General features: G+C 41.9%; 2 protein-coding genes across 5 annotated transcripts in view; both read right to left on the bottom strand.

Annotated features, from left to right (window-relative positions):
- Positions 1–2,194, bottom strand: part of slc2a4rg (SLC2A4 regulator) — a 43,516-nt gene extending 41,322 nt beyond the window's left edge. Inside the window, exon 1 of one of the 2 annotated variants that reach the window (XM_010766613.1) lies at positions 1,739–2,194. In XM_010766613.1, the coding sequence (XP_010764915.1) occupies positions 1,739–1,993 (255 nt within the window). In that variant the 5' untranslated portion in view covers positions 1,994–2,194. Of the gene's footprint in view, positions 1–1,734 lie in introns of both variants that reach the window. The other variant, XM_010766618.1, reaches the window with a different exon arrangement.
- A 1,131-nt stretch (positions 2,195–3,325) lies between these two features.
- The window catches only part of LOC104941484 (formin-like protein 16), a 39,604-nt gene continuing 32,903 nt past the window's right edge, over positions 3,326–10,026 (bottom strand). For all 3 annotated transcript variants that reach the window (XM_010766588.1, XM_010766604.1, XM_010766595.1), the window contains one exon: positions 3,326–6,982. In XM_010766588.1, coding sequence (XP_010764890.1) covers positions 6,431–6,982 — 552 coding nt within the window. In that variant the 3' untranslated portion in view covers positions 3,326–6,430. The remainder of the gene's footprint in view (positions 6,983–10,026) is intronic.

Raw genomic sequence — 10,026 nt, 5'->3', positions numbered from 1 at the left:
CCACTGATAATCTCCCTCGATCTGGGGCTCCATACCTACTGTGAAACATGGGGGTGGAAACATCATGCTTTGGGGCTGTTTTTCTGCAAAGGGACCAGGACGACTGATCCGTGTAAAGGAAAGAATGAATGGGGCCATGTATCGTGAGATTTTGAGTGACAATCTCCTTCCATCAGCAAGGGCATTGAAGATGAAACGTGGCTGGGTCTTTCAGCATGACAATGATCCCAAACACACCGCCCGGGCAACGAAGGAGTGGCTTCGTAAGAAGCATTTCAAGGTCCTGCAGTGGCCTAGCCAGTCACCAGATCTCAACCCCATAGAAAATCTTTGGAGGGAGTTGAAAGTCCGTGTTGCCCAGNCCCTTTACGGTTTCTGTGGGAAATTATCCATGTCAATATACAGTGGGGAATCTTTTTAAGTGGGAGAACTTGCACAATTGGTGGCTGACTAAATACTTTTTTCCCCACTGTATATTGACATGGATAATTTCCCACAGAAACCGTAAAGGGAAAACAGAAGCATGGCATCTGATTAAAAACAAAATGTATGAGAGCGATGAAGGGAAGTTAAGCGACTAACTTGACAGCATTGATTCACTGATATATTTAAAGTACCTTTAATGAGAAACATGATTATACAAAATATAACTTTATTTTTATATATTATATTATGTTCGTTTTGTATTGAGTGTAAATTAATTTGCAGCTCATTTGGTGTTAAATGGCTAACTACAGAGTCTATAAAATGTTTAAAAATAGCATTACATTATTCAAGTGGTTTGTTTTTTCAAACCAACAGTCCAAAAGCGAAATATTTTTTGTTCATTTGGACAGATTAAAAGCAGCTAATCATCAGATATAACTCATCAAATTGAACTAACCTTTGGAGCTAAAAAATATAAATTTATAATTTATAATTTATTTAATTTATATTAAGTTCATTAAAAACACCATTGAAAAAAAGCTAGGGTCCATATAAGTGCCTTCACATTGCTGTGTTAAAATAAACAAGCAGCAGTTTGTTATAAACTGTTATCTGATCCATATCAAAAGCAGGCTTTGCAATTCGTCGTCTTTGCATATTTGATGTTGCACGGTAACTAAATGACATGGTTAGACACGCGGGCCACAAGTTGCAATGCAAAAACATGTAAGCAATTATAGTGTAAATGCACTATGCAAACCAAAACCCTGCTGCATATGATAAAACTTGGAACATATCACAGTTCTATCATGGACTATTACTGGTTCTGTGGTGTGTTCAGGGCAGAGCAGGCCGGGCCGTGTCGTGCAGCCAGGAAGGCTGCTGTAGCTCCACCCTACAGTTATGGGGGAGGGGGTTTGGCTAGTAGTTTGAAGTCCCTGCCCCCCTTTTCTGTAAACTTTGCACACAGAATGCTCCGCCATTTAAAGCGGTTTTGATACGACGTTATTACTTGTAAGCGAGCGTTGACAGCAGTCGGTGAAATGACTGTCACAAACAAAGTGGGTGAAGGCGGTACTATACACAAAACAACACAAAATAAAGAAGTGACGTCAATGTGAACTTCACTGTGGCATATTTCAAAATGCAATAACGGCTTGAGAGACAACTTATAAGTAAACCGCGTAATGACCATGGTAATGACACAACGTTGCATGCTTGATAGTATTTGCGCTGCAACTTGTGTGCGCACAGATGACTTTACCGGCGAATGGAGTCGCGCGTACAAAGTTAACATGAAAAAGGCACTTACTTTTTCCACCTCGTGCAATATTCGTCCATTCCCTTTGGGAGAGGTTCGCTCGCCCTTAACTCCCGACACCGAGCCGCCGTCCATTAACAATTTGTAAAAGACGGGCCCGTGTGTGTACACCGGCATGGGACCGTTTTTCTCCGCCGCGGGGACCCGGGTGTCGCACAGCACGGAACGGCCTGGCCGGTAGTTAAAATCAGCCCCACCGACCCTTGTCCCAACCGACGTCTGCTCCAAAATGTATCTGGTATCCATACTCAGACAGGGCGAGGAGAAACTAAAGAAAGAAAACCAGCTTTCTATAGATTACAGTGCAAATTGCTGGAGTTTGATACATTTAACTAATTTCGCAAGTTGATAGATATTGTCCTAACTTCTGTACTAGTCTACATCTGAAGTTTGCCACCACTGCTACCCAGGATATCGAAAAAGCCGACGGTCAGGAGGATAAAAGATTGTTTTGCCTCGTTCCTCCAAAAGAATGCCACGCCCCCCTTACTGTGCTCCTATTGGCCGGCTGCGTACATAAACATTGCACTTTGGCACGCGTCCACAGCGAGGCAGTCTCTCATTGGCTGATTTGGTTGTGTCAATCACATTTTTATCTAATTCGAGTCATTTGGTTGGACGAGGGAAGGGGCGTGTTCTGCAGTTTACCGGCCGGTGTCTGTCAGCGACGAAGAGCCGGTCTGCGAGGCAGGCGAGAGACAGCACAGGAAAAACAGTCAGCCGGCCGCAGAGGCAAACTACGCAGTTATGTTTACTGCTAATCAAATGTTAATTGAATGGATCATCTTTACTCGCCTTAACCGTACATTTAACAGGGTTTTACCTATGAATAAATAGCTTTGGTTAGAGTGTTTACTTTTTCAAAAGTTATAAACCATTCGACAATGTAAGCTATTAATAATGGTTTTTCAAATGTAAAAGTTGTGACTCCATACCATGAAGCTCTGTGCCGGGCAAATTAATGGAGTAAACAGCCCTGCAGTAAATACTGAGGCTTATGAACTAGCCCAGTGTTCTGAGATTGTCGTAAAGGCGTGATTGATTTAAAGTATGATAATATTAGGTTCTGTTGACATTGGCTTGGCTGCAATACAATTTGGATAAGTTAATAGAGATACGTTATTAGCCTACTGTAATGCATTGTTAGGGCAATTTCTAGTCTCCACATAATTTGTAAAAAAATACAATACTTGATTTAATAATGTGTTCTCTAGGGTCAATACCGAGTTTTAGCAATTTTTTCCAACAGCCTTCTTTATCTAAAACTGCGTGCTCGTTGGAAATGTGTATCTCATAAGCATGATCAAATAACTTTTGTATTAATAACATTTGTTTTATTCGAGTTTCAGTTGTTGGAAGCTCCTCAATGCCTCTTTATTCAACCCAAATGTCTGCACAGCCAAGACTCAAGGTTTATTGCCTAATAAAGCAGATACACATCTTTTTTGCACCCAAGCTGCATTATTGAAAGCTACAGTTAATACCGTGAGGCTGCTACACAGCTGCAACAACTGACACTGTAGTGCTGCTTAATTTGATATCCTGTACAAACACTAAGGGAAAAGACAAACACACGTTATAATGTGCCACTTTATTAGAAAAGTAAAAACTCACTTTAATATTTTATGAAGGTTAATATAAAACATTACAATCTTTTGCATATCTGCACTGTCACACTATATTGTATTATATTCATTATTTTTTCAACTAAACCCTGTGCTTTAAGAACATACAACATTGGCTACAGCTGTCACAGCAGTTTTGGCCCATAATTATATCTGAAGACAATTAACAAACAGCATCTGCATGGAAAGCATGAAACATATTGCATCCACAAGTACAATGTGTCTGTGATAACCATCTTTTTTTTCAACAAATATACTGTATACTGTATGTTACATTAGAACAACATCAGAACAGCAACCGAGTATTTTACACATTTACATCATCATACTGTATTTGTTTGTGCAATGAACATCTGTCTCGATCAGTGTCTACTGTAACAGTGTTCAACAATATATATCAGATCAGTGCTTTCTCTCAGGATAAAGAAAATGTGACACATAATGTGACAGCCAGAGAAAAAGGATTAGGTGTGAAAGCGATTTCAAGCCAGCATTGTCTAAGGGAAGCCTCAACAAAGCTTGTAAAGCGTCTCAGCTGTTGGCCATTTCTCATATCAGACAGTAGTTGAGCTGTTGGTGCATTGTTGATATCAGACTGGGTTTGGCCTGACCCCGCAGCCTCTGCCCCCCCCCTCATATCCCTCCCTGAGTCCCTCAGAACTGGACATCAAAAGCCCCTACCCTACACAGCGAGGGAGAGGTGATTGGAGAATGAACACGGCTGGGAAGGGAGAAAATGCATGGAAGCAAAATGTGCTTCATCCCCTAAACTGGAAACACACATGGCAGTGTGGGCCTGATTTCGTGTGTGTGTGCACGTACGCAAGCAAATACACATCAGGAGGGGGAGGGTCCTTTGGGTCCGTGTCCATTTTCAGTTATCCAGTTTTACTAGCTGTTCTTCGTCCCCCTCCTCACCTCTATCGCTCCTCCTTGTTCCCCCAGAGCGGAAGGATGAACAACGCTCCGCTCTAAAATCCCAGCGGCTTCTCCCTCACTTTCTATTTCTCTCCCTTCCTCCTCCAGGTCGCTGCTTTGGGAAAATAAACTGAATGCTGCTTTGCATCTCATGGCAAAAAACAGAAACATATTAACAAACAAAGAGATAAAATAAGTACAACAATATTTGTTTTCATCTCCATATATCAAAGCATGCGTTTTTTTGATCAAGCAGGAAAAAATTGCACCAACAACACAATACTGTTTTCATGGCAGTGGCATGAGCTATTTAACCAATGGTATTGTCAGTAGGTAAGAAAAAATTATCAGTGCATTAAAATACAGAGTGCATTTGTTTTTTTTATATACTTTCTGAAACAGTAGCATTTATCATTGAATTACTAACCCTACTAAACCCGTCTTCTCTTTGCATGGTTGTCTCACAGTGTGCTTTTTCTAATGCATCCTTCAGCTCGGTAAGCATTTTATATCCCTCTTCACCCCTTATCTTTATGCCCATTCACTAAACGTCTGATATTTTGTTTTGATTCCTCTGTTCTTTTTTTAATGTTCCCCAAAGCTACATGGAAAATACATTGTTTATTATGGAAGAGAACTCGGTGCAGAGGCTGGAGAGAGGGTAGCGAGAGAGCGAGGGGCAACCTTCCAAAGACACTCACTGGTAATGTTCATGCCCAGCTCTTTATTTTCCTTGGAGTCCAAGTCCTATGTTGCTATTTCAACCACCAGACTTTAGTCGGGTGAGCTTTGGGGAGCTCTAGCTATGACTTGAGACCATAGATGCCTTTTAGAACTGTACTTGGAAATGCCTTTTACAGCATGTTAATGAGCAATTAAATTAAAACCCCCGCAGCTATCGAGTGTAAAATTATAACGGTCAGAAAATAAGCAGTTTACAGTCCCCAAAGGACATTACATGTTATTAACTGCGCAGGATAAAACATCCTGTATTATTTTGGGCACTCTTTCGCTTCCTTATTTTTATAAATATTCTACATTTTCCCAATGATGTATACAGTGAACATTTTGTATTGTGAAATCTGTCACCCGTATCCTTCTGGAGAAGTTCTTTCACAACCTTCTCGATGCCACTGATCTCAACTTACCCCGCATGATTGTGCCAAGTATGTTTGTATCTGAGCTGGGGTGTGTCATCATGCTTCTGGGTACAGATGTTTGTCAAATTGGAGTATTGATTGTTGATTGGATGTAACATTATTAAGTTAAGGGCTGATATTATTAACTGCTATGTAGAGCACAACGATGAACCTTTTTATTTATTTTTTAAATGTAGACCATAGCCCTCGCTTACTTCTGTGTTGGAGCAAAGCACCAAGCAACCGGCCATAGCGACCAGAGAACTTGTTTCAGATGTTTGCTTAGGGAGAGCTAAGCACCACAAATCTCTGTGCCATCCATCTGCTTATTACATAAGTCCCTCCAAAATGAGGCATATGTATGTGTGTGTGTGTGTGTGTGTGTGTGTGTGTGTGTGTGTGTGTGTGTGTGTGTGTGTGTGTGTGTGTGTGTGTGTGTGTGTGTCTGATAATAGGTAACAGTGTGCCTCTTCCTCTCAATATACCTACGATTTTCCTTGCTACTTTTTTCTATTTTCAGGTGTGTGTTTGCACAATGCATGCACATACATTACTTTTTTAAATATATATATATATATATATTAAAGTGTGTTGTTCTCAGGATGTGAGTTACACCACATACTTTTTGAAGAGTGTTCATATAAAAATAAAGATATTATGGAAAATGATACACAAACAGGTGAGTATGGTCAGTGACACAGTAGACTGAAGATGTATATTCCAGTTTTCTTAATCTTTTTTTTTGTTGTTAAAACGTATTTGGTCCATATTTGGGCTGGACTAGGCTTAGGCTGGTTCTGAAGTACAGACCAATTTAGGGATGTCTGAACCTGGATTAAGACCCTGTTTGTACCTGATGTCATCACAAAATGGATCCTCATGTTTTTTGTCTATAGAGGGCCTTGTATGTATGTACAGCAAGACGTTTGGCAGGTGAACAGGAGGGTCCTTTTCATGACTCTGTACCAGTGGGCCCTGGGCACTTTCTGCCTGTCAGCCAGCTACAGGCCAGTGACATACATCTCCATCCCATCATTGAAGGTGAAGATGGTGGTGGTGCTGGAGCTGTTGGCCCCTTGTTTCACATCGCTGATAGTCTCGTAGAAGTTTTCCCCACCAGGAACGCCTCTAGGCAGGGCGGTGGGTCCTGAGCCCTGAGGTGCAGCTGGTGCCGCTGGAGCCGCTGGAGCCACTGGAGCCACTGGAGCCACTGGAGCCGCTGGAGCCGCTGGAGCCGCTGGAGCTGCCTGCTGCGGCGTCTGCTTCTTCCTTTTCAGAGTGGCAGAACCCCCAACTGGGCTGTTATTGGTTCCCTCCTGCTCCCTTTTCCGGTGGGCGTCGATTGTAGCGTACGCGGGGTCAGACTCGGGCCAGGACCTGTCTCCTACCGGCTCGTAGCCCGGCTCCTCCTGGGAACGCGCCGGGCCCTGAACTCCTCTGCCTCGGCCCCGTGAACCTCCACCAAAGGAGCGTGGGAGGGTCTTTGATCCGTTGTTTTCCATGGAAGGTTTCTTCTTCTGGGTTTTACACACAATGGAGTAGGTGTCTGCAATCTGAAACACACACGAGAGGAGAAAACATTATGGCGTGTCAGTAAAAGATACACATCTACAGTACAATTCTATGTATGGGTAGCAGCTCCAATAAAAGGCCACTCTAAATTCTGCCTCATTCACAGCCTTGCACCTATAAGTGCATTTATTCAACCATAACTGATAATACATTCTTAACTTTGCTGGGATTCAAATGAACACTCACTGTATTAATGTTCACCACCTTTTAGTCAACTTTACTCTTCGTATGTGCAAACTTCCTAAATGTATTTATTTCGGTCTGTGAGTATTTCACAGACCAAAATACAATATTTGAGAGTAAACATACATTGGTGCTAATAGTGTGTGAAAATGAATGTATGAAGATTGATCGTGAGGGTACGTGTAAACTAGTTTGCGTATGTGTTGACACAGCTTGCTCTGCGCGGTAACCTGACCTATTTTGACAGGGTAGGATAAGACAGAGTAAACTGTGTTATCAGTCAGTTGAGGTCTAGGCTAGGGTTAGAGTTAGCTTTGCAGTGGACGAACCTGTTAACATTTCTCCATAACTGCTTTGGCAACAGACAACGGGGTATGGTGTGAAAGATCTGGATGACAGCCAACTCGCTGTGTTCACTGATGGACTTTGGGCACATACGAATGGCTTTGAATGAAGCCATTGTACATGTTCTTGACTTTATGTGTACGCATGTGACTGTAAATGCATCTACATACTGAACAGTATTTGCATGTGTTTATTGTAGACCTGTGAAAACTGAAGCATGTAGCATTTGATATCGAGGACTCACAACTGAAAGTCATGTTTGAGGTCCTGTGGGGAATTTGGATAAACCAGAGCTGTGACCTCTGGAATTTCTGTGTCTAAATTCCACAAGGGGAGCACAAGAGCAGAGGATTGTGGGACATGGTCATGTTTACTTTCAATGTTCACACCCATACCAGCAGCTCTGCTCTAGCGGCTCTTAACTCTTAACTCTCTCTCCTGCACACACTCAAAGATCAGCCTTGTTTTTGTTCCACTCCCAAAAAAACTGAAACAATTGACAAGCTTCGACAATGGCAGAGAATGCTTTCTGTTTGTGCGTTCACATTGCCTTCACTTTCATAGTTCCTTTACATAAATGTCTCATATGAGGAAAAACAAAACACTGATGTAGCTATAGGGTAATACATTTGCAAAGCACTGCCTATCTCTCTCTCTCTGACAGACACATAAACCCTGCCCCCACAGTTCTCTTGTGTGACCCTTTTTGGATAAACAAAGACCCTGGCGTATGCTACAAGTGTGTGCACACAATGTGCTGAGTGTGTGTGTGTGTGTGTGTGTATGTGCAAGTGTGTGTACATTTGTGCACCGAGAATTTGCAGCGCTGTGCAGCAGAGGAAGGAAGTCACAAGATGATGGGGATTTCAGAACTGGGCTGCAGCTGTTGAGGAAGCTGTGCATTGTGTGTTTGCTTTTCTCCTCCCCTTCACCCATGCTCTTTTCTGTTATGATATTACTTTAGCTCTCTGCTCAAACCAGGACTTTAAAAAGTCACATTTAATTTCAGTTTACACAGATTATCCATGGAAACAACTATGTGCATGACTATGACTGACAAATCTGTTTGTAATCAACTGTGAGAATTGCTTATTTGGCAAACGTTTCCAAAAGGTCTGCTAGCAGCCGATATTCCTCTTGTGAGACAAGCTTTGTGCAACGTGATTGGTTGAAAAAGGCAGCGCCTCCCAATAGCAGAAGTAGAGTGCCAGAGGAAAGGAGCAGATCTAGGTGGGAGTGGAAACTCAACACCCTTCTGACGGCTGCCTGCAACTGACAAACTCCAGAGGATACAAAGTATATGGGCATGTTAGGGCAACAACAAATGTACAAATGGAAGAACACAGCGGCTAAGAGAGAGAAAAGTTTGGAAAATAAAAAACACTGATAAAGAAAGAGATTGCAGAATGCAGTAAATGCCAGCTGCTTTGTGTGCCCGTCTAATTTGCAGAGGAGTTGAACTCATGAGCCAAACAGCAGGGATTTAACCCCTTAATCTCCACATACAGCTTCAAGCGCTTTGCCTCACTGGCCACACTGGCTTAGACAAGAAATTTAGCAACAGATTAAAACTGCTGCTTTACTAAACTCTTACATGGCTTTCAGAGTAAATACAACTAAACATAATGTCCTTCTCCTGTAGATTATCTTCTAATAGATCCTGTGAACAATACATTCATTCTCTGGTTTATTAATCCAACAACTACTACCAACAAAGTTATTGACATGGAAGTAAGCCTTTGGTGAGCTGATAAAGATGATAATAAAAAGGGAAGCTAAGTTAAACATGGACTAATATTAGACAGTGGACTATTTTGGGGACACACCCCCATCTACTCAGAATAGCTTCACCCTGGCATGCCTCAAATTCCCCAACTGCTTGTATCTCTTTCAGAATCATAATCATAATCAGAAACAGGTTTATTGCCAGGTAGGTTCACACATACTAGGAATTTGACTTGATGTCATGGTGCATAGATACAATATAAAAAAAACAAAAAATCTAATATAAAACAAAAAATCTTTTACACCGTAATAAAATATAGTTAAATAGCAATAAAGTAGGTTGTAGGTTTTATTGTGTCCAGTAGTTATGTGAGATGACTGGGGAGCGCAGACTTCCCCTTCTCTCAACACCAAACAGACTCTACCATACATCTTTACCTAAATGTGCATAAATGTATATAGGTCAGTTTGCAACCCGCACCAAGATCACATTCTGTCTGCATACGTTGACAAGGCAAGACAGTTAACCTTTAACAAACATCTCTATAAATAGAAAGTGACACTTCATTAATTTTCAGCCGGTGATGTTCAATGCGTCTGGTGAGTTGTGAGTTGGACACAAATAGATGGTGGGGGTTTGGTTTCAGGGTTTTCCAGAGCATCGCGGTTGGGAAGGCTAGGTACATGTAACGTTATTCTCCTGGGCCTAAGCAGAACTTCGTATGACAGGCAGGTCACAAGGTGGCGGGTTATGACGGCGTGCCCAAATCAA

The sequence above is a fragment of the Notothenia coriiceps genome, unplaced genomic scaffold (genome assembly GCF_000735185.1).
Source record: "Notothenia coriiceps isolate Sejong01 unplaced genomic scaffold, NC01 NC01_scaffold00000312, whole genome shotgun sequence".
Classification (NCBI taxonomy): Eukaryota; Metazoa; Chordata; class Actinopteri; order Perciformes; family Nototheniidae; genus Notothenia; species Notothenia coriiceps.
Note: the sequence above shows the minus strand (reverse complement) of the source record. Positions and strands in the feature narration are given on the sequence as shown.